At 37.5% G+C, this 24,222-nt stretch overlaps 1 protein-coding gene across 5 annotated transcripts in view; it reads left to right on the top strand.

Moving 5' to 3' along the window:
- Window positions 1–24,222, top strand: part of CDKAL1 (CDK5 regulatory subunit associated protein 1 like 1) — a 579,065-nt gene that overhangs the window by 91,752 nt on the left and 463,091 nt on the right. For all 5 annotated transcript variants that reach the window (XM_061147519.1, XM_061147518.1, XM_061147516.1 and 2 more), the window contains one exon: window positions 5,451–5,535. In XM_061147519.1, coding sequence (XP_061003502.1) covers window positions 5,451–5,535 — 85 coding nt within the window. The remainder of the gene's footprint in view (window positions 1–5,450; window positions 5,536–24,222) is intronic.

Here is a 24,222-nt window from a genome sequence, read left to right as displayed (position 1 = left end):
ATACATGCACAGTGCTATTCATTGCAACACCATTTGTAATAATGAAGGGCTGTGAATAATCAAATCTTGGGCTCTAGATTGCATCTGGCCAGCCTCAAGCAGGTAGCTTTTCACACCAGTCCTGATATCCCAGCTCTGGCATTGGCAATATTTGGCTTATGTCCAGATGATTTTCAGCTGCAGATCAGGGGTTGACAAGCGCTAGAGGACAGGTTGAGGGTGGGTAGAATTCAGTCCCTTGGCTTCTCAAAGCCTGTGCCTCCCGTGTTGGTGCCTTCTCCCTACTTTCCCTTCCTTGGTCCATTCTTGCTCTAATTCTGCTCCTCTCAGGACTGGAGAAGCTGCCATGGATTAAGGCAAGACCATGAGGTGTTAACCTTCTTTTAGCAGGTACTTAGTCCAATAAAACTTACCTTCTAGCAGTAGGATGTTTGAACATGTGTTTTGTTTTGGGTGATGAGGTTCTAGACACTGCAGGTGTTCTGTTATTTCCTGATTGTTCTAGATGGTGCTGCTCTAAGGTAGATGTACCAAATACTAGCTTATTTCTTCCATTTCAAATGCATGTCACTCTCACCCTGCCTCCTATAGTAATGTTTGAAGTTGGGATGTATCTTAAAACTTAAAAGAACTGAATATAGTGTTCAGTGTAATAGCTCTTGAAGAGCTATTACAAAGTTGACTTGTGTTTCTTATGGTTGATGGCATTTTAAAACCCAGAAAATGGGTTCATAAGGGGACAGAACATGTGGAATCAACATTTCTTAATGGCAAGTAGCCATATATAATCTTTCTCATCACTCCCCTTTTGTAATGAATTGTTCTGTGTTATTTAAAAACCTTAGAAAAAGGCCTTTGCTGAGTGTGTGTGGGTTGGCACAGAGCAAGCAAATACTCAAAATTGAGAAAGGAAAATGATAAAGGGTGGAGGATCATCTTAATTTTTTAGTAACTATACAGATATCTTTCTTTGAACTCTAAGCATTTAGTACAGTGGATTACTCCTTTTAAAAATACTCTCTTCTTGGATTTCTGTGACGCCATGGTCCCTGGTTTTTATCCTCTTATCTTACTGGCTCTTTCTTCTTGATGGCCTTTTCTCACTTCTGCTTCTCCATCAGACCTTAAAAGCACCAGTGTTCTGTCTTCTACTTTTCTCTCTCCTTCCCCACTATGTTCTTTCCTTAGGTGGGTGCATCCATTCCTATGAATTCAGTTATTTTTTGGGGTTTTTGAGTCTCCCATTTGTATCTCCAGCCTGGAAGACTCCTGAGATCAAATGACTTAACAGTATTTCTAGTTAAATGTTTAATCAGGATCTCGAATATAACATGGCCACAACAAAACTTTGGATTCTCTGTTCCCCAAATCATGTCTTTCTAAACCTTCCTCATCTCAGTAAATGGCACCACAGGCAACTGATACTCAGGCCAGAATCTTTGCCATGTGCTTAGGGATCCTATTTGATTGCTTCTTGCACAACACATACCTACGCTATCAGTTTTTTTTTTTTGATTCTACTTCCGAAACATGCCTGTCTTCACTTCTCTGATTCATGTCATTGTTCTGACCCCAGTCCAGGTTTCCATCACCTTTCCATTACTCTTAGACCATTGCATTGCATCAGCTTCCAACTGGTTTTCTTGCCTTTACTTTTTTCTCCCACTTGTTTTTACTTTTACCCTATCTACAGACTTTTCTTCACAGTGATTATAGAAGGGGATTACTGAAGTAGAAATTAGTTTATATGTTTGAAATCCAATGGTGACTTCCCCTTACTCTCAGAATAAATGTAAAGCTCTTACATATTAAAAAGCAGAGGTATTACTTTGCTGACAAAGGTCCATCTAGTCAAAGCTATGTTTTTTCCAGTAGTCATGTATGGATGTGAGAGTTGGCTTATAGAGAAGGTTGAGTGTTGAAGAATTTATGGTCTTGAACTGTGGTGTTGCAGAAGACTCTTGCGAGTCCCTTGGACTGCTAGGAGCTCCAACCAGTCCATCCTAAAGGAGATCAGCCCTGAATATTCATTGGCAGGACTGATGCTGAAGCTGAAACTCCAGTACTTTGGTCACCTCATGCAAAAGTTGACTCATTGGAAAAGACTGATGCTGGGCAAGATTGAGGGCAGGAGGAGAAGGGGATGACAGAGGATGAGATGGTTGGATGGCATCACTGACTCAATAGACATGAGTTTGAGCAAGCTCTGGGAGTTGGTGATGGACAGGGAAGCCTGGTGTGCTGCAGTCTGTGTGGTCACAAAGAGTCGTTGGACATGACAGAGTGACTAAACTGGACTGAAAGCTCTTAAGTTGCCAACATCATCTGCTTCCTGCCTGCTTCTCTGACCTTTCTCTCCCTGTGTCCAGTCACGCCGATCATCTCTGTTACTGGAACTTGACAAGCTTGGGCCTTTTTCATGGCCTTTGCACTTGTGGTATTTTCCTCTTGGAGTGCTCTTTCTTCTGATCTTTGCTTGGCGGATTCCTTCCCATTGTGTCAATCTCAACTCAGATTTAAACTTCTAAGGGAGACTTACTTTGACCAGCAACCCCACAGTTATTCTGTGTTCATTACCCTCTTTAATCATTTTAATATTGACCAGTGCCTGAAATTACCTTGCTTGTTTCTTTTGTTTTGATCAGATTTCCTCTTTAAGACTGTGAACTCCTTGAGGTTGGAATCTCTCTTCACAGCCACATCCCCAGCACTTAGGACAGAGCCTGACACACAGTACAACCTCATTGTGTTTTGATTGTTGGTTGATTTATACTTCTGAGTAGAACAATCTTTTTCACTTCTAAGTAGAATGATCTTTTTGACAATATTAAATAAGATATATTAGCTCAAAACTCAGTTCACAAATAACTGGGTAAGAAATTCATGTATTTATTGGAGAAAGGACATTGTCTTTTTGGAGGTAGTTACCAAAAAGTTTGTCTTCCTTGGTGGCTCAGATGGTAAAGAATCTGCCTGCAACGCAGGAGATCTAGGTTCAATCCCTGGTTGGGAAGAACCCCTGGAGAAGGGCATGGCAACCCACTGCGGTATTCTTGCCTGGAGAATTCCATGGACAGAGGAGCCTGGTGGGCTACAGTCCATGGAGTCTAAAGAGTCGGACACAACTGAGCAACTAACACACAGACACCAAAAAAGTTAGATAACATTGTGGGCATATTGGTATAGTCACAGGATTCCTGTTGATCACGAGTACTGGATCACCAAGCATAGTATTCACTTTATTTTGAAAGGCAGTACATTTCAACATTGGCAGAATTCCAGACAAAGTAGAATAATGTGCCTTATTTATTAATGGAGTTCTCCTTGATAAGTCTTTTGTTGAAGTATGGGGAAAGTGGTCTGATGACTTGAAGGTGACCAAAGAAAAGAATGTGCCAGGATATAGAGTTGGCATCTGCCACATATGGTTCTGTCTTTTGACTTTTGTTTGTTTGAAGTAAGTCCATAGTGTCTACATTCTTCATCATTAGCTAACAGACACCCATGACTTTTTCTTATGTGCATAATACATAGCTCATAGTATTGCTTTGTCTTTCAAGATTCAACATTCATTCAGTAAATAGGTATTCAGTGAGTATCTACTCTGTATGAGGCTTTGTGATAAGTGCTGGGGATCTGGCTGTGAATAAGGTAAAATCCCAGTCCTAAATATTTGTTAAATAAATTGGTGAGCTTCTTGAAGCTTATTTCAGAGGATTGGTGTGGCCTTCAGAGCTTTAGGAAGTTGGTAGAAGGCATCTAATGTCCCACATGTTATCCCTCTAGAATCTTTGTTTCTGCTTGTGCATTGTTTTGTTTTCCATGGTTATTTGCATGTCTGTTCTTCACCCATCACTTTGTTAGGCCCTGGACATTCAGATAACAGCAGAAAAAAATGTTGTCTTCAATATCTCCTTAATAGTAATATAGACAGACTGGGAAAATGTATTATTTTAATGCAGAATTATAAAGTACAAGGATAGTCTCAACACAGTCTACTATGGGAGTGCAGAGAGGAGGCGTCGAACCAACATCAAGGGGAAACTGAAGGGCGAATAGGAGTTAGCCAAGTGGGTAGGCAGATGAAAGGGGCATGAGCTTTTTCTGTGAAGAAAATCAAGTGTGCTCCTCAGATGGACTGGTGCAAACTTGAGAAATTTGCTTTGGTGTGGCTGGAAGGATAATGAATATAGGGAGAAATGAATATTGAAGTTAAGGAGGTGGAGATTTTTGAATACCAACTGGAATTCACTGGAAGATTGAAAAGGCATCTGATCAGATTGCTACAAGAAGATTGTCTTTTAGGTCGTATCTCTGGGGTTAATTTGGGAGGAACTAGAAAAGGTGGGTGAATACTCGTAATCTCTGAGATCAGTGTTTTACGGACAGCCCCTCTGGCTTCTGGGAGGGAAGATAGACTCTGGGGTGTGAGTGAGGTGTGTGAATGGAAGGAGTAAGACAAGCTAGCGGGAGTCTTAGTATTCAGCTGATGTATAGTAATGAGGAGCTTTTCTTTTCAGATAGCTGTGTATCTTGCCTCTTTGTAAAAAGAAATTTACCATTTTTATAAAAGATGCTTGGGAAGGTTTTGCTAAGTTTTATTGCAAGGTTGGACATGCTCACCCTCCCTTTCATGTGTTCTCACTGGAAGTTCCGTTCCCAGGTAGAGAATGCACACACAGACATCAGTGTCCTTGGTTCTTCATTTCTTTTGACCTTTGCTTCTGTTCTTAATGAAATACCAGTGAAGGTGCTGCAGTTTTCAATTTTGGTTTTCCTTTCATCGTGGTAATCCTATTTTACTGTTTAAGTCCTTTTAGGCAGTAAGGTTGTTGGAATAGCATCAAGCACTACAGGCATTTATAAATTCATTTCAGTTAACTTGAGTTTAGGTGATTTGTTGCATTGCTAGTGAGTTTATTATTGTATATAACTATCTAATCGAATTAGTGAGAGGAATAAAAGTCTCACTTTGATGTAAATCATTAACTTTTTCAAAGAGGACAAACCATATTTTTAGTAACATCTCAAGCTGAAGAATATTCAGTGTATAATACATGTGCTTGAATAATGTTAACACACAGTCCCCAGAGAAGCAATTAATTTCATATTCAGAGGTAAGATTAGGCCAGTTTTACTTTATCTTTTGAATGTTATTAAATACTTGCAGGTATTGACAATGTAGGAAGAAAATGCTTATCCTCTTTATAGTTTAAATGAGAAGATAAGAGCACAGTTTATATATTTTTAATATTTATCTCTCACCAGTGTTTCCATATTGAAGCAGCTACATATTGTATTGTAATGGCCCATTGACTTGACTCATCCACTAGCTCTTCCCCCCAACCCCCCAACCCCCGCAGTCCCAGTGCCATCTGAGTGAGCACTTGGATGTTTTTGGCTGATTAAATGTGATACTTACTTTCCTGTTTCATATTTGTTTTTAATAGAAAATGCATCAGATGCAGACTTATGGCTCCTGAATAGTTGTACTGTAAAAAATCCGGCTGAAGACCACTTTAGAAATTCAATTAAGTAAGTGAAAGCTGATTTTTTTTTTCCCCTCATCTTTTCTAAGTGTTGTAAGAATTTTGGGAAAATAGCTTCTAAAAGATTCCTAACATTACAAATACTCAGGATGTTATCAATAAAAGTATGAGTTGGACTCTTGTAATTATACTGTTTGACTTTTATCTGATAAAGAGCGAAACTTGAATGTAGACTTTCTAATAGATGTTTGAGTATTTATAAAGGTGGCTAATAAGTGTTTTGAGTATCTGTTAAGTATTAATAACAGTTTTCTCAGGGAATCCAGTCCCTACTTTTTGAAACTACCCAAAGCAGTCCTTACCTCTTCTCTCTTGCCTGCCTGTTAGTTAGTGCTGTTCTAGGTGCTAATAAGTCCTGGCCATCAAGGAAATTGCAGTTTACTGGGGGAGTAGGCATGTAATCCATGGTTATTGAATTGTTCTTCAACTTACAGTGAAAGAAGTATTCTTTTTTCACGTCTCTGAATCTTATTCCACCCACCTTCTTAGACCCTTCGTTCTCTAAATTTATATTCTCATTCACCTCTATTTTCAACCTCTCCAACCCCATTGGTGCCTTTTCATTGACCTATAAACACACTCAGGTCTACTCAGCTCCATGCACCCCTTTTAGCTGTGATCCTATTTTTCTTCTTGCCTTTCCTGAGAAACTTGCTAAGATTCTTCATTTCCTGGCTTCACTCTCAAATTCAGTCCCCACCACATTGGTTTTATTGTGAAATATGTCATACATAAATGAGTTTATGAAACATGTACAGTTTAAATAAGGGTAACAAATGTAACACTTATGCATCCACCACCAAGCATAAGAAATAAGGCGTTACCAAGACCTTAGGTAACTGCCCCGTGTCCCTCTTTTAGTCATATCCTCAAGATGTAATCTTTATCCTGACTTGTGTGAGTCATTCCCTTCCTTTTATTTATCGTCTGCTAAATACATCTGTAAACAATGTGTTTAATTAGTTTTGCCCTGTTGTAAACTTTATTTATTGGACTTACACTGTTTGTGTTCTGAGAATTGCTTCTTTTCTCTACCATTTTGCTTTCAGATTTATCCACGTTGATGGATGTAAAATAACTCTGGCCATTTGTAGTATCTTACTGAATGAATATGTCATAATGTATTCATTTTATTATAGAAGGAGTTTTTAGTTTTCCCCATGTTTTGCTTTTATGAGCATTGGTGCTCTGAATATTTGAACATTTTCCAGTGCAGCCGTGCTAAAATTATTTTAGGATATGTACCTGGGAGTTGAATTATTGGGTCACAGGTGCATGCATATTCAAACTTCTAGGTGATGCTGAACTTTTTCCCTGATGGGTGTACCGAACCTCATTCCCACCAGTCAAGGATGTGTGTGGTTGTTCTCCATTCTAGCCAGTACTTGATATGGTCAGGGTTGTAAATTTCTGCCAATCTGATGGTAGAGATGGTATCTCAATGTGGTCTTAATTTGCATTTCTATGTTTACTAGTGATGTTGAGCATCTTTTTGTATGTTTGCCATTTGAATTTTGTATTTTTTTTTTGTGAAGTGCTTTTAAAGTATTTTTTCTGATACTTGTCATTTTATTTGTGGGAATACATTCAATGCATTCTGTGTACTAACCCTTACACATTACATTTGTTGCAGCTATTAGCTGTGGCTTATCTTTCACTTTCTTTTACGGTATCTCAGGCTGAAGAGAAATTCTGGCTTAAAATTTTCAATCTTTGCTTTTGGGTCTGTGCTTGTATTCTTTAAGATGTCTTTCCTTACTCTAAAGATATTCTGTGTATTTTCTTCTAAAAATTTTGTGGTTTTTAATTTTTACATTCATATTTATAATTCATCTGGAATTGATTTTTTTCTCTTGGTGTGGTACCAGGACGGGGGTTCCATTTTATTTATCTTTTGCATAAACACCAACTTTTCCAGTATCATCTATTATTTTTTAAAAAAGCCTGCCCTTTCTCCTTTTATTTATTTATTACCCGCTTTGTCATAGGCTCACTGTCTGTAGATATTTGGGCCTGTCCCTTGGCACAGTGTTCAGTTTCATGGATCTATTTCTTTGTTTTGGTGCTTATTCTACATAGTCATAATTAGTATAGATTTATAATAGGCCTAAATGTTTGATAGCACTAGTGCCTTTTTGTTCTTCAATTTGAAGGAAGACATGTTTTAGTTTTGAAAATGCAAAGTTACAGCTAAATATTATAATAAAGTAATGGATAATATTTGATCTTTATCAAGTGTCTTCTGTATGGCAGGCACTGTTCAAGGTGCTTTACATCAATTGGATATTATTTAATTGTTGCAGTCTTCCAATGAATTGTAGTTTTCACTTTTATTTCTGTTTTACAGAGGAAGCAGCATCTGTTTTGCAGTTGCTAAAGTTCTCTAAAACCCTTGAGTTCATAAATGGTGGAGGTGGGATGTTAAAGTAGGCAGTCTCACTACAGTCTGTGCGTTGTTCAATTTAATACTATGCTTTCCAGGTAAAGATGTCAGGTACCCAGTTGTAGATTTGGGGCAGATTATCAGACAACACTTGAGATACAGCTTTTTTATTTCCATAGAAGTGACCTTTGAATGTGATGGTATTCTCAACTCAGTAACTATGGAAGGAGCAGAGAAGACTTGCTACCTGAATGATGGTGGGAGGCTTAGGAGAGTGGCGGTGATGTGGGAAGGAACTAGGGAGTTAGGCCTGTGGCTAGGACCAGAAGAAGGGAGAGTTAAAACAAGAGCAGAGCATGAAATTTGCCAGGTGCTGCTTATTTTCAAAGAATGCTTTTTATTTTGTGAGAAGTCTGTCGTGTTCCACATTATCTACTTTTTTCCCCACGGGAAAGGCGTAAGATACAAAGATATTTTAGTGCTACTGATAGCCTCTAAACTCAAAACCCAGAGAACTTATTTTCTGTGATTATCAATGTTATAATTAATTAATGGTTACACTTCTAGACTCTTTCTACAAGTTTACTTAAAAACTCAAATATAACTTGTGTCAGTGGGTTTTCTTGTATAAACTGTTGTGAAAGTGGTTCAAGATAATGATACGGTGTTTGATTAAGTGAGGTAATCACTTAAGATGTGTTTGTCATTTTAATACTACAAAGCTAGTGGTAGCGAGCACAGGTTCCTTTAATGCGCTGTTCTGCTTGATTAAGAGAAAATTTAAAAGTAGTATTATAGGTGATTAAGTATTTTTTTTTTAATGGCTTTGAAGGCTTTTGATAATCACAACTAGCTCTTGTTAACGTAACACCTAAGCTAACCGTTGGATTTGTTTCCAGAATAAATATAATCCTGTAGAAGGCACATTAACAATTAACATTGAGAAAACATCCATTTCAAGTGACATTTATATATGTAAAGACTTTTAGTGAAAGATTACCTACTCTTGTCAAGCATTTCACTTTATTTAAATGTTTTCCCCTCTTTCATCACTGTCTCCTAACAAAGCAAAACAAAGATGAATAGTTCATAAACTTTATTATGCAACATGTTTGTCTTCTCTCTACCTCTGGCTCCATCCTTTCCCTTCAGCCTGCTCACTAGATGGATTTTTTTCTTCTCATGATAGTGAGGCAACATTTAAATGCAAGGAGAGCATATCGGGGCTTCGCTGGTGGCTCAGACAGTAAAAAAAACCCACCTGCAATGTGGGAGACCTGAGTTTTATCCCTGGGTGGGGAAGATCCCCTGGGGGAGGGAATGGCTACCCACTCCAGCACTCCTGCCTGGAGATGCCCACGGAGGGAGGAGCCTGGGGGGCTACAGTCCATGGGGTTGGTCACCACGAGGGTTGCGACACCCTGCCAGGGGCTGTGCTGCGCTGAGTTGCTCACGGTCACTACTGAGCGACTCAGCACAGCACAGTACCTGCTAAGGTGTCGCATTTCTCCTTGTGCAGCTGCACCTAATCCCTTACGCTCGAACTCACCCTTTATTGACTGGGCTGGGGGCCATATTTCTCTAGTCTGAGAGCCCTACAAATGATGATTGCTTCACTGCCATTTATGTCTGGGTGTTTGTCATCATTTCTGATCATCTGCTTTTGTTTCTCTCCTGATGTAATCTTGATATTTAAGAGTAGGTTGTCTGCTATCAAATCATTTTATCTCGTGAGCTATCTCTTGACCCTCTTGTTTTAACAGGAGAAAAGAAAGAAAACTCTGAGAGATTTACTATCTTTTATGTGATTAATGCAGTCTTGATTAAGATCTCAGAACTGTAAACCTTGTGACAAGGCAGCCATGGCCTTTTTCTTTTCTCTTTGTGGTGGTGGTCAAAAGTATTAGGTTTGCAGCATCACAGTATAAAAAATATTGGGAGTATTATTTAACCTTTGTTGCAGAGCACATTGGCTTAAAATTATTAGGAAGTTTTCATTTTATACACTGGTGCTGATAATAAATCATTGTATCCTTAAGTAAGTTCTTAACCTAGTCAAAATAACATAGTTGGGATGAAAATGCATGTCTGTTCATCTGTAGGCTCTGCCACTCAGGACTTTCTACTAGTTGATCTAATTACTAAGGTTTTGCAGTGTTTATATTATTGATACTCAGATTGATAAAAGAGTAGGAGTTTTAAGTAGTAAAAAAGGAGTTAAGAATGATTTTTTTGTCTGCTTTTGAACTCTGAAATCTTAAATGCTTATTGCCTTTACTAATTTTAAAAAAATCGCTAATGATCCCCATGTTTTGTGATGGCAGGCTGTTGCATGCATATTCTTTCTTCTTGAGCCCTTGCCAGTTGCCCTGTCCTTGTTTAAATCCAATATACCAATTTGATTTAGACAATATGGCCTTTAACTTGAGGGGTTCTTGAGTAAACGAAAAAGATCAAAAGTTTAAAAAAAAAAAACAGAATTTCCTCTTAATGAGAGTATCAAATAAGAAAACTCCTTTGGTTCGTGCTTTATAGAAATGTGGGATCTTTTCCATGCCACCTAAAGGAGGTCATTCAGAGGCTGGTGGAAATAAACACGTCTTGTGTGTTATGTATAAATGACAGAAAGAATAGCCAGCTTGCTTTGATCATGGACTGTCAACCTCTGTTTGACCTTGTGCATTATTAACCCAAATGGGCACTGTGGTTTAGTCATACTGATAGTGGATAGACAAGTCATGAGTTCTTTGAACCACCTTTGCCTGAAGAAATAAATGGTAATGTTAAAGGGGTGGTTTAGATATCTAAGTGAAATTACTGGAAAGAACCATGGAAATATAAGGACAAATGGACCAAGATGAAAGTATGTGTTGAGACAGAGGGTAACCTGCTTTGTATGGTATCTTCAGTTTAAAGGAGAGCTCTTTTTAGAAACAGCATCCTGATGATCAAACAAATTATTAGAACTTCATTCCTATTATGAAAATATTTTTGGTTTTATGTGGATTTAGTGAACTTCCTCATCATAAGTTAAAGTTGGGGGACGCATCAGAATATTATTTCAACTTGAATTTGTAAAATAAATTGCCTTCAAAAAAGCTGACTTATTAAGAACAGAGAAATGCTTTCGTTTTCAGTTAGTACTTACACAGTTTAAAGAAAGAAAAAAAAACTCAACAGGTTCTATTTTTAACTAGATTTGTTAGTAATCAGGCAATCTTTTTTTAATTAAAAAAATTGGCATTGGGAGATAAAAATACTAGCTTTTAGTTTGGCCTTTCGCAAGAAACAGGTTAAATAACAGTTTTGTTAAACTTTTTTTTTTTTTTTTAATGCTGTAGGCTATGGATTTTTTCTTTAAACTGAGATATTTTAATTTTGGCTTTTCTGATTGTATGAAGTGGCTTTAGTTCAGTATCAGTTTTATGTTATTGTTTCAAGTGTCAGCCACAGAAGGCGAATCATTGCTTGTACCAGTCACAGTATCATGGTTCTAGCTCTCCTTTCCCACCTTAAAGGTCTCCCTCAATATGGAGTGTTAGTTCAAAATATTATACTGTTTGACCTAATATGTATTGTTGCTCAAGTTTTGTCTAATGCGACTGTTTTTCTCAAAGCAGTGCTATTTTTAACATGAGCTTACATTTCCTCCTACCATTTCTCATAGATACTATCTGTGTGCTGATTACTCCCAAATTTCTGTTCCTGACCCTGGTCTCCACTTCCAAAAACCAAGCTTGTAGGTCCAGCTCCTTTCTGGACTTCTTCATTTAGATGCCCCGTTGACACTTTAAATCATTGTGTCAGAACCTCTCCATTATCTGCCTCACTTTTCTCCAGCAATGTTCCGATTACCTGTCTTGGTGGGTTACAAGTCACCAACCACAGAGTCTGGGAGTTTTCTTTGACTCACTCTCTCCCTCCCCAGGTTTCCCTATCCTTTAGAATTGAGTCTCCTCCTTAAATACCCTTTCCTTCCTCCCTTCAGCTTCTTCCTTCTCTTTGCTTTTGCCCACTGCTATTAGTGTTTATTGCTTCTTGGAATTTGCAGTAAACCGCTATGTTCTCATGTTTCACCAAATTGCTGTGGACTGGACACATACTTTTTAAATTTATTGTTTTCTCTCTATCCCTGTTGCTAATGTCTTAGTGACGGTCCTCCGTGTTTCTTGCTCTTAACATTACAGCAGTAGTTGAGCCTGTTCTCAGCTTCTTTTCTGTTCCAGTTCATGCTTTCCTGTCCTTCACACTCGGTAACAGTTCCTTCTCAGCTACAGAATAAAGATAGAATTTCTAAGTTTAACAAGGTATTTTGAAATAATCTGTTCCTTGCCTGCCTCCATTGCCTCTTTTCTCTCTACTCCTCCATAGAATTTTACTTCCTGCCAAAATTGTATGATTTTCTAGACACATAATGTGTTTGCATATATTTTTCCTCTTCCTTGGAGTATTCTCTTCTTCCCCCGCAAATGCATGCATGTGAATACTCTCTCTTCTCTTATGCACCCCACACAATCCTACTTGGCAACCTAGTCATCTTGTGGCGCTACTATCAGAGGTAATTCTGTGTAAGGTTATCTTCCAGGGTCCACAGAGGTAATCACCTTCTGCTCTGTGCTGCTGCTTCATCCCAGACAAACATCTATTGTTGCATATTACATTTTATTATTTGTTTACATATTTGGCTCTCTACTAGATTGTGGTCTTTAAGTCAGGTTATTGACCTCAGGAAAATCCTTTTTCATGAAGTCTTTGACCCTCTGCCCCCATCATATAATGATTTTCTTTTTCTCAGGAAACAGATACCATCAATAGAGTAAGACTTGCTTGTCAGCTGTTTGGAGACTCCCAAGACCACTGTGACTCCCTTGTAGACACAGGCTTTTATTTGCTAAAAGGGGGAAGAACTTTCTAAGTTGCAAAACTGTACAAAGAGGGTCTCTTTTTAAGGAATCATGGCATTTTGCTTATGTTTTGCTTATAAACTAGGAAGAAACCTGCTCCCTTGTTGTCCTAAATGAGATAAGAAACGTGCTAGTCACAATGAGTCCACAATTCTTCCCAGAGGGAGGTAGTGAAAGGAGTGAGGATTCTTCCCTCTTGGAGTTTCGCTTGGTCATGTTGGCAGAAGATCAGCTCTGAGCGGCAGGACCCTGTTCTTCCTGCCACGTGAAGCAAGCTGGGCCTGCTTCAGAATCTTGGCCACTGGATTAATTGAGCTTCTCATCTCAAGTCAGAGGATAGAAATGGGTAGATAAAAAACAGGTAGTATTTGACCTTGTTTTAGACACAAAGTTGTACTCCACATATATTTGTACAATTAGGTTAAATTGATTGATTCTTCCTTTTGAGGGAAGAGTGCTTGGCATCATTCTCCTGTCAGGGCATCAACAAGTCATATGCTAATATATTATTATGTGTTATGTTAAGTATATTATTAATTATATAACTTTATATTTGAGTATCAAGTTGTCCAGTTTCAATGAATGAACAAAATATTAAAAACCCCAAAGTGGGAGAAAAAAAAATCAACATCACTGTTGTGGGGGAAGAAGTAGATGTTTTGGGGAGGTTGACTTGATACAGGATCAAGTGAGAGGAGTGGAACAGTAAGATCTATGCAGACAGTGATGTTGTCTTGTTTACTGAGGGATCTTTAGTTTCTAGAATGGTGCCTGGTAAGTATTTGGCACTGAGTTTTTCATCTAATTGAAAGCTGGTTTGATGCAGGCCAAATTTCTCTGGAAAAGTTGCTGTTTATGTGTTAGATCTTCTTACTGTCTACCATATGTGAATTCATATTATTCAAGTCTTAAGTCATGGGTCTGTTTAGTCTACTTTCTGTTGTTCCTAGGACTTTGTATTGTTTTTCTCCCCCATCAGCTAGTCTGGGGTTAATGATGGTATTGGAGGAACATGCTTTCTGGAAACATAAATGAAGAACTCTCTGTTGATTCCTAAAGTGAAGGGTGAGACTTAAATAATTCAGAACAGATATTGACCCATTTCCTGTTACAGGCTTCATTTGCATGTACCCTATCCATGGAAAAGCATGGAAATGAATGGGAGTGAGGGGAGATTGGTACGTGACAAATCCCAGTGAGAAATTTGATGGGGAGTAAAGGAGAAAGTATATTTTAGGATTGAAGTCCTGGTTAACTTCAAACAAACAGAAAAGGAATAGTTAAATTTACAGTTGAAAGATTAGTTACTTAGTTTGCAAATCAGGAACAGAAAAAGCAGTTTAGATGTAGTAAATCATTTTAAAATGCAAAGCTGAGTTTCATAGTTACCTAAAATGTTTTTGGAGAATAGTATTTTGCATATTTCATGATTACTGTTACATCAACAGTTGCTTTGTATTTGCTGTTTTAAACAGAGTAAGTGAAAGAGGTCAGTGTATTATGTACTGGCAACAGCTGGCTGATAGCGTTGAATGCTTACGTAATTAAATATATGTGTTGGCTGTTGTCCTAACATCTCTGTAGGTGGAGGCCCAGAAAGCATGCAGAAACTTGCTTCAGCAGGATTAAAGATGAAATCAACATGATCTAAGCCTGTGCTTTCAGCCAAGAGTGATTTCCTATTGTTTTGGTTTGAAAGACATTCTACTTATTCTTGGAGAGAAAAAAAGATGCTTGTGTTTTTTTTTTCTTCCCCTTCTTTTATGCTCTAAATGTGAAAAACATCATCCTTCTGAAGTTTTGGTGACTCAGTAGTGTTGCCTATTAGCTGATAATAAAAAAAAAAGTATGACCTTTAAACGCATAGGACAAGATACTAAAATATTAAATGTTAACTGTTTCTGTCCCTTACTTGTGGTTACAATTAGGTTTAGGTGTCCTCTGGGTCATATTAAAATAGTTACTTTGAATTTTAGACTTGGTCGTCGGTGATCATGGAAAACTGGATAGGGGTGCAGTGAAGGATACATAAAATCATCAGGTTAAGTGCAACTCTGCCTTTAATGAGTGGTCTTATCTGTGGATGCACATTCTATCCAAAGTACCCTATGTTTAGCTTCTCTATTACTGTTTTTATAGCCCTAGGGCTGAGGGCAGTCCTTAAGGCACACCTTTGAGCACAGACTTTGAGTGGATGGTACCATTGAGGGTATTAGAAAAATATGTCAATCTTTGTAAACACAATCTAACACAGCTGTGTGTGGCTGCCCCCTATAAATAGCCTTGAATTTTAATCATATCTTTGTCTGTAACCTGTTTTGAAGTTCTTAAGGACAGCCACTATGTCTTTTATCTGTATCCCAGCACCTCATACAGTGGTTGACAATAATAGTTGAACAAATGAATGAACCAACCCATGTGTTCACTTTCTTGGTATGTTGGCTTTTTTTTCCCCTTTTTCTCCTGACCTACTCTACACCCTGCCTCTGTCAGAACAAATGTCTTCCTTTGTAGCTTTTCATAGAACTTTTTCTGTATGTCTTTCTTATTAGATTGCATTACTTAGAAATTAAGTTCAGGTGCATGTCATAGAAGACTCTAAATATAGAAGCTTAAGTAAGTTCTGGGGTTTATTTTTCTTTATATAATACAAAGTTCATAGTTAGGAAGTTGCTGGCTTTGGTTTACCAACTCAAGGATGTTGAGGGCTGAGTCCCTAAAGTTCTGTTGATCTTTCCATTATGATGTAAAATGGTTGCTACTCTTCAGGCATTGTATGTACTTTACAGAGAGGAGGAACTACGTAAAGGGACAATGCCAGCTGAGTTTGTCCCTTTTTTAAAGGAGCTTCATAGGAAGTCTCATGAAAAACCTTGTGTCTGCATCTCTTGGCTGGAGCCATATCACATGACCACCTCTATTTGTAAGGGAGGCTAGGAAATGCAGTATATTTTCATTCGATTTAGATTAGTTCTTGCCTGGAGAATTCCGTGGACAGAGGAGCGTGGCGGGTTACAGTCCATGGGGTCGCCAAGAGTCAGACACGACTGTGCGGCTAACACTTTTACTACACTTCAGTCTTGTTTTTGCTCCCAGCAGAATTGTTGGTACTGAAGAATCTGTTAGTACTGAAGAAAGGGAGAATACTTACTGTGTCTTGATACCTCTGCTACAGATTGTAGTCTTTGAGGCAAGATATGTGTTTTATTTATCTTCCTCATTTATCACATCTAGAATGTTGGGTGACGTTGTTAGCACATTTGTGAACCGATGGTCCTTCTCCCTCCTCTTTATTCAAAATATGTAAGAAACAGCATAGTTGACTTTTGAGAACTTTTCTCCTTTTTGGTTACCCTGCACTATTTCAGAAATAATAATAGCAAAATGGGAATTTTCACATACTTTCTACTCTTAAGAACTGCAGTGACCATATTTGAAATGGAATTTATAAGGAAAGTATGTATCTCATTGTTTCTGATACTTCATTTTGTCATAACAAGTAAACCTGGTTTAGAAAAGTTTTAGAACAGTTTAGACAGAAAACAAAAGCAGAGTTTAAAATTTATCACAGAAGGTCTTAAACAATTGGAAGACAGGTTGAGACTTAAATCCATTCTATAATTAACTGCTAGAAAACAGTATTTTTATATAATTCTAAAAAGTTTGTTTCATCTGAGAACAATGCTTCTTGCTCTCAGATGGAAGTTTAGTGTTTTGTGTTTAGTTTGAAAATGGAGAATTAGATACAACCAGTGAAAAGCTAACCAAAGGGAAGAGTCCTATAATACTTGTTGGATTTCTGTAGGTGCCATTGGATATTATTAGAGGAAAGTTGAATATCCAGTTCTCATTTCAGATTGTGACTTGAACATTCTGCAACAGCATCTTTGTGTCCCTGAAGAGATTCATAGAATACTTCTTTGTGCTCTCATTTATTTATGGATTCATAAATGTTCTATTTTATATACATGAAATATTGTTTACTCTTCTGTTAATGGACGTTTAGGTTTTTTCCCAATAACTGGCTATTAGAAATATTTATAAACATGCTTTGATAGGAATTTTATAGAGTATTAAACTTTTGTATTAATTTGCATCATGAAATAATGTCATACTGAAAAGTCACAATGGTGCAGAGACTTCCTATGGACCTTTTACTCAGCTTCCTGTAATGTTTAAATACCTTACATTACCATAATGCAGTGATCAAACCAGGAAATTAATACTGATACAATACTATGAACTGTTGTATAGACTTCATTCAAAGCTTTGTGTTTTTCTGGTTCAGGATTCAGTTTAGGACCCTACATTGCATTTAGCTGTCATGTCAGTCTCTTCCGATCTAGGACAGTTCCTCAGTCTGTCTTTGTCTTTTACGACATTGACACTTTTGAAGAGTACCGGTGACCTTTGGTGTGGAATATTGCCTAATTGGAGCTTTTCTGATACTTCCTCATGATTGGATTCAGACGTTAGGCATTTTATCGAGAACACAGAACGTGATAGGTTGTGTCCTTCTCAGGGTGTCATACTGAGAAGATTCAGGGTGTTGTGAAATGTTTTTTTGTTGTTGTTAACTTTGGCATATAGTGAAGTGAAGTGAAGTCGCTCAGTTGTGTCCGACTCTTTGCGACCCCCATGGACTGTAGCCTACCAGGCTCCTCCGTCCATGGGATTTTCCAGGCAAGAGTACTGGAGTGGGTGGCCATTTCCTTCACCATTGACATATAGTAGCTGGGTATTAAATTTATCTGCTTAAGGTGGTGGCTTTCACCTTTCTGTACTGTAGTTACTATCTTCACCTTTGGAATGAATGAATATTTTGTGATACTTTGGTATTATGCATGTATCCTGTTTCTTATGTTTTCACCATTAATTTTTGTCTTCATTGATTACTTTTGCATATAACAATTAATACTGTGTTATTTTTCAAGTGATTTTTTTCTGTCACCATCATGCATTCTGCGTTAATTAATAGGAATCTTGCTGTAAGAAACAGCTGACTCTTTCCCCCTTCCATCTGTCTATCGATGGCTCAAGCGGTAAAGAATCCACCTGCAATGCAGGAGACACAGGAAATGCAGGTTCAATCCCTGAATCAAGAAGATCCCTTGGAGGAGGAAATGGCAACCCACTCCAGTATTCTTGCCTGGAAAATCTCATGGACAGAGGAGCCTGGTGGGCTACAGTCCGTGGATCACAAGGAGTCGGACATGATTGAAAGGTTATTTATTTTAATCTTAGACAAAACTCCTTGCTGTCATTATTTTGCTGCTCAGATTGTTCTGGATTTGGCCAATGGACACTCCTCCAAGTTGGCTACTTCCCAGTACCATGAGAGTCTAGTCTTCTCTTGTGCTTTTCTTGCTTTGGTCTTGATTTGAGCCATTTCTCCAAGGAGCTCTGGTTTCTTTCATTGGTGAAGGGTATAAAGAAACCTCTGAGAAATAGGTACGCTCCTTGTTACCATTGCAATTAGGTACTGTTAATTGTGGACAGGCTAGGAAAGTATATTTGTACACACATATTTATATCTGTGTATCTGTCCAGTTCAGTTGCTCAGTCATGTCCAATTCTTTGCGACCCCATGGACTGCAGCACGCCAGGCCTCCCTGTCCATCGCAACTCCCAGAGTTTACTCAAACTCATGTCCATTGAGATGGTGATGCCATCCAACCATCTCATCCTCTGTCGTCCCCTTCTCCTCCTGCCTTCAATCTTTCCCAGCAAAAGGGTCTTTTCAAATGAATCAGTTCTTCCCATCAGGTGGCCAAAGTATTGGAGTTTCAGCTTCAGCATCAGTCATTCCAGTGAACACCCAGGACTGATCTCCTTTAGGATGGACTGGTTGGATCTTCTTGCAGTCCAAGGGATTCTCAAGAGTATTCTCCAACACTACAGTTCAAAAGCATCAATTCTTCGGTACTCAGCTTTCTTTATAGTCCAACTCTCACATCCATCCATGACTACTGGAGAAACCATAGCTTTGACTAGATGGATCTTTGTTGGCAAAGTTATGTCTCTACTTTTTAATATGCTGTCTAGGTTGGTCGTAGCTTTTCTTCCAGGGAGCAAGCGTCTTTTAATTTCATGGCTGCAATCACCATCTGCAGTGATTTTGGAGCCCCTCAAAAATAAAGTCTGTCACCGTTTCCATTGTTTCCCCATCTATTTGCCATGAAGTGATGGGACCAGATGCCATGATCTTAGTTTTCTGAATGTTGAACTTTTTCACTCTCCTCTTTCACTTTCATCAAGAGGCTTTTTAGTTCCTCCTCACTTTCGGCCATAATGGTGGTGTCTTCTGCATATCTGAGGTTATTGGTATTTCTCCCAGCAACCTCGATTCCAGCTTGTGCTTCCTCCAGCCCAGCGTTTCTCATGATGTACTCTGCATGTAAGTTAAATAAGCAGGGTGACAGTATACAGCCTTGACGTGTTCCTTTTCCTGTTTGGAACCAGTCTGTTGTTCTGTCCAGTTCTAACTGTTGCTTCCTGACCTGCATACAGATTTCTCAAGAGGCAGGTCAGGTGGCCTGGTATTCCCTTCTCTTTTTCTTTTTTTTTTTTTTTAATCTTTTTTTATATTTTTTTTTTCCTTTTTTTTTTCCCTTCTCTTTAAGAATTTTCCACAGTTCGTTGTGATCCACACAGTCAAAGGCTTTGGCATAGTCAATAAAACAGAAATAGATATTTTTTTCTGGAACTCTCTTGCTTTTTCGATGATCCAGAGGATGTTGGCAGTTTGATCTCTGGTTCTTCTGCCTTTTCTAAATCCAGTATCTGTATGTGTATTAAAAAGTATATGGTCATGCTATATACCCTTCAATTCTATTTCAACTGCATAGGATTTATTTCTAGGCTTCTTTATTCTGTGTAACTGCATTCCATCAGAGTGAGAAATACAACTCTTGTTTTAACAATATATTTATGTTATTTGTTCAGTCCTGTTAAACATACAGTTTCATAATTACTCATCCTATGAGAAAGACATCTTACTAACTAGAATATAAGGTTTAAGTCCTTTATGTCTTTAGCCTTACATCATGTAGTCAGACTTCTGCTTTCCAAAGTGACTATGGTTAGTTCTTTCCTTTGCCACCCCATTCAGTGTGGTTATCTTATTAATTTGTAATTTATTTGGGTTAATTTGTTACTTTAGCATTTCATTGTGAAGTCTGCCCACTTCCTATCAGGTTTAATTTTTTTTTTTTTCTTTTTGAGTATGTGAAACATTAGCATGGTTCTCAAAGTCAAAGCTGTACTGAACGGTTTACTCAGAAGTATCACTGGCAACTTATGCTGTTTATCATCCCCATTCTTCTCTTCTTTCCATCCTCTTCCCACCTGTCTCCATTAGCTTCTGGTTTCTCCTTTTTTTTTTTTGGTACATATAAGTGCAAGTCAAGTCTTGATTTTTCTATTTCCATCATGTCTTTTACATTTATTAATTGGACTTTTACTATGAGGGTAACAGTTTTCTCCCCCATCTATTTAATCATTTATTTATATCAGTTTTGACTCATGGTCATTTTCTCTGTGGGTCATTATTCCACATAATAAATATACATAATTCTGTATGCGGAATCCATGTAAGCTTTAGAAGTCTCCCTCTAATTTAAATGATAGCATATTCTAGATATTTATTTATTCTTTACCCTTTTTCGGTAATAGAGGCTGGAAACTGCTTTAGTTGATAGAGATCATCCTTTCTTAAGGCTGAATAGTACTTTAAGTGGCTGTATTTTCAGCTACTTGCATACATGTGCACATTTAGGTTGTTTCTAATATTTTGTAGCTCCAAATAGTGCTGCAGTGACTAAACTTTTGCATGTATATTTTTGTATTATTGGAAGTGTATCTTCACGGTTAATTTCTTCAGTAGACATGACTAGGTTGAAAGGTAAGTGCATACATAGATATTAGTTACCAAAGTACTCTCCAAAAAAAAAAGGACAGTCTCTTTGTTTTTAAGGTTCTTTCTTCTGATGGCACATTTGTGAGATTCTCCATTTCATATCCTCTAGTTCCATTGAGATTAAAATCCTTTCAGACTCAACTTCTTTATTTTATAAGTGTGGTTCCAGCACTATCCATGAATATTTCTAAGTCTTAGAATTCTGTTGTCAGTTGTGGCTTTAGAATTAAAGTGTTCTTTTCGTATTTAACCCTTGTGGCTTGAATTCTACTTTGCTCTTTTTTGTACTCTTTTTATACTTTTTTCTATCCCTTTAATTTAGCCATTCTGAACTACTTTGCTTTACTTTGTCACTTGTGTATAGAACAGAGTTGGATCTTAACTTTGTAAGCCAAATTTAAAATCTTTTTCTTTTAATAAAGAAAGCCAAGCTCCTTTGTATTTGTTGATATGACTGATATATTTGTGTCTCATCTCCGTGGTGATATTTTGTGATTCTCTTTATATATATATTGTTTTATATTTGTTATGTTTCTCTATGAGATATACTTTTTTCCTTAGATTAACTAAATTGTAATTAGGAACATTTGTATTTTTATTTTAGTAGTTACGTTTGTCTTTGTACTGTTTAAATGATTGCATTCCTCTTTTACCTATTTAATCATTTACCATCTATTCAATGTTAGAGTTTAACTTCTGACATTTTGCCAACCAATGAACTTAGTTTTCTTTCTCACTTCCTCTCCCTTTTCTTCAGATTTTTTTTTTTTTGCACCATTTGTACTTTGTTACAACTTACAACGTTTGTATGTTAATCTTCAGTTTTCAAAGATTAATGTTCTCACTTTTATTTTAGTCTCAGATTTACAGTTATTTGTATGAATGGACTTACCACTCTGTTTCTCTGAAATTTCCCTAGTCATTGGTTGATTGCATTAATAAGCTTATTTTGTAGTAGATTCTTCAAGAAAGGATTATGAATTCCTATATGTTTAAGACTTTTGATACAGCATTGATATTTGAAGGACAGCTTGATTGGATATAAAATCCATTATTCATACTTTCTTGCAATGAATTTCTATAAAAACAAAAACAAAAAGCGGCTCTGCTTTGCCGTGCGTTGTGTTTTAGAAACTCTGATGTCAGTCAGACTTGCTTGCCTTTGTTCATTGTTTTTTTTTTGCCTGTGGGCCTTGAGTATCTTTATTTTAAAGCCTAAGAGTTTACTAAGGTTTATCCAGGGGATTCTTCCATGTTAACTCTCCTAGGGTATTGGAAGAATATGTAGACTCAGATCATTGTTTATTTCTGGAAAGTTTTCTTGGGTTCTAATTTTAAATATTGGCTGTATTCCTTTTTTTTTTTTTTTTAATAATCCAGTATTATGAATGTTATTCACATTTCCTGTTCTCTAATTCTATCACTTTCTCTTTGACTTGCTTATTTTTTTTAGCTTCTTTATCTCTCTTTTTTTTTTTTTTTGGTGCTGATTGATTTACTGCATTTCTTAATTATTCCCTATTGCATTTTTATTAGTTTTAGAATGGTTCTTTATAGTTAGGTGGGATCATTTTGGGGTGAACTAGTTGGGAAGGCTTTTGAAAGAATAGCTTTTAATCTAGATCTTAAATGAATTCTAGAATATTTATTTATAGTAAGAGAAGAACATTTCAAACATAGCAGAAAAACACTAAAAAAAACCTGTGTGTTAAATTGCCATTGCCATTCCTATTTCTGCCATTCCATTTCCAGCCCTTCTTAGGTGAGACCTAGATTATTAGTAGGAATGGAAATTATATGTGGATAGTATTTTGTTCTGCTTGGAACCAGCTGACAAAGGGTTCATTATGACCAGTAGCAGTGAATAGAATAAATCGAATTAATTTTTAATTAGTAATAGTGACTATGAGATAAAATGAGTGGCATTGTTATCCACAACCTGGGCCAGCCTGTGTGTTAGACTTCTATGTGGAGAGACCCTTTTAGCTATTTCTCCAGCAAATACCATCATCCCTTATGTCTTACACATTGGACAGTGTTCTGGAAACTGGAGCATGGACCCTGTCCTCAGCTATAGATAAGCCTCTTTAGGGGAGAGCTTTGAGTCTAAGTCTCCTTTGTGTTGAATGGTTTTAAAGGGAGGTTCTGGCATAATTGTATAGTTTCTGAAAGATGAATGAATGTTCCTTCTGAAATTTATTGGAAGAACATCTTAGGATACAAGGACATTATCAATTATGTTTCTATTTTAAGAAAAGCTTTATTTTGTAATGATTGTAGACTCCCATGTGTTAGTAGTTTTTAAAGCTATAACGTTATATTTGAAGTTAGTTTTGTTGTGAGCATGTGCCAAATTAAGGAAAACTGGGAGTGAATTTCCTGACAGTGCTGTTAGCAGTGTTTGATTTTTTTATCTTTGTTCCTCAAAGCACTACTACTCTCGGACTAGTCTTTTTTTTTTTTTTATAAGATGGTTAAGACTAGACAAGTTGTCACTTGCCTCGAATTGTTCTCTCAGTAAGCAAGACTGTTGTCTGTCACTGTCTATATCTGCGGTTTTCTTTATTCTGATTGAAAGAAAATCTTTACTTTCTGCATGTAGCTTTATGTGGGGCTTCCAGGTGGCTCAATGTTAGTTCCACCTGCTAGTGCAGAAGATGCAGAAGACTCAGGTTCGATCCTTGGGTCAGGGAGATCCCCTGGAGGAGGAAATGGCTACCCACTTCAGTATTCTTGCCTGGAAAATCCCATGGACAAAAAAGAGCCTGGCAGACTGCAGTCCCTGGGGTTACAATGAGTCGAATGTGACAGAGCCGCTGAGCTCACACACGTGTAGCTTTACATAGAAATCTGGCTGGACAGGGCACTGTTGGATCAAATCTTGAGCTTTAAAAAACCTTGAAAAAGACAACTTAATGATGGTTCTGTTCAGCAAGGTGAGGCTTTTGATAATAGGGCAAAACATAAACCCATATTTCTTATTTGCTTGCTTGTAAAGAGGTATTTTGTTTTATCATCTAAGTTTTCTGACATCAGGATGTGATTTTAAGACGAAAAAAAGTAAGTTTTAGATATCAATGATACTAAAGTTTTTAATATCCAAGATGAACAATCAGCATTTCATGAAAACTGAGAAACAGGTTGGGAAGGATCCATGATTTCAGTTTTGTTTGTTGCGTCACTTTAGGTGGGGATCTTTAGATCAAACCTCTTTCCTGTTGGCCGCTTTGCCTCAATTGTTCAGTGTTGTCATGAATGCACTTACAGTTCTTTTGCAGGATGGCCTCTCTCTTGTAGATGAATCCCTATAAAGAACATAGGAAGTTGTTACAGTAACTCCTAAGTGTGACCTGGAGTCAGAAATGTTTCTAGGCAGCCAGTCCTGTGCTCGCTGGATTGGGGAAATCAGTGCTTTTCTGCTGCTGAGTTATGTGTTGTCGCTGGCCTTTGGCTCGACAGGCTTGAACC

Source organism: Dama dama, chromosome 7, assembly GCF_033118175.1.
Source record: "Dama dama isolate Ldn47 chromosome 7, ASM3311817v1, whole genome shotgun sequence".
Lineage (NCBI taxonomy): Eukaryota > Metazoa > Chordata > Mammalia > Artiodactyla > Cervidae > Dama > Dama dama.
The sequence above is the reverse complement of the archived record's forward strand: the minus strand, read 5'-3'. Positions and strand labels throughout refer to the sequence as shown.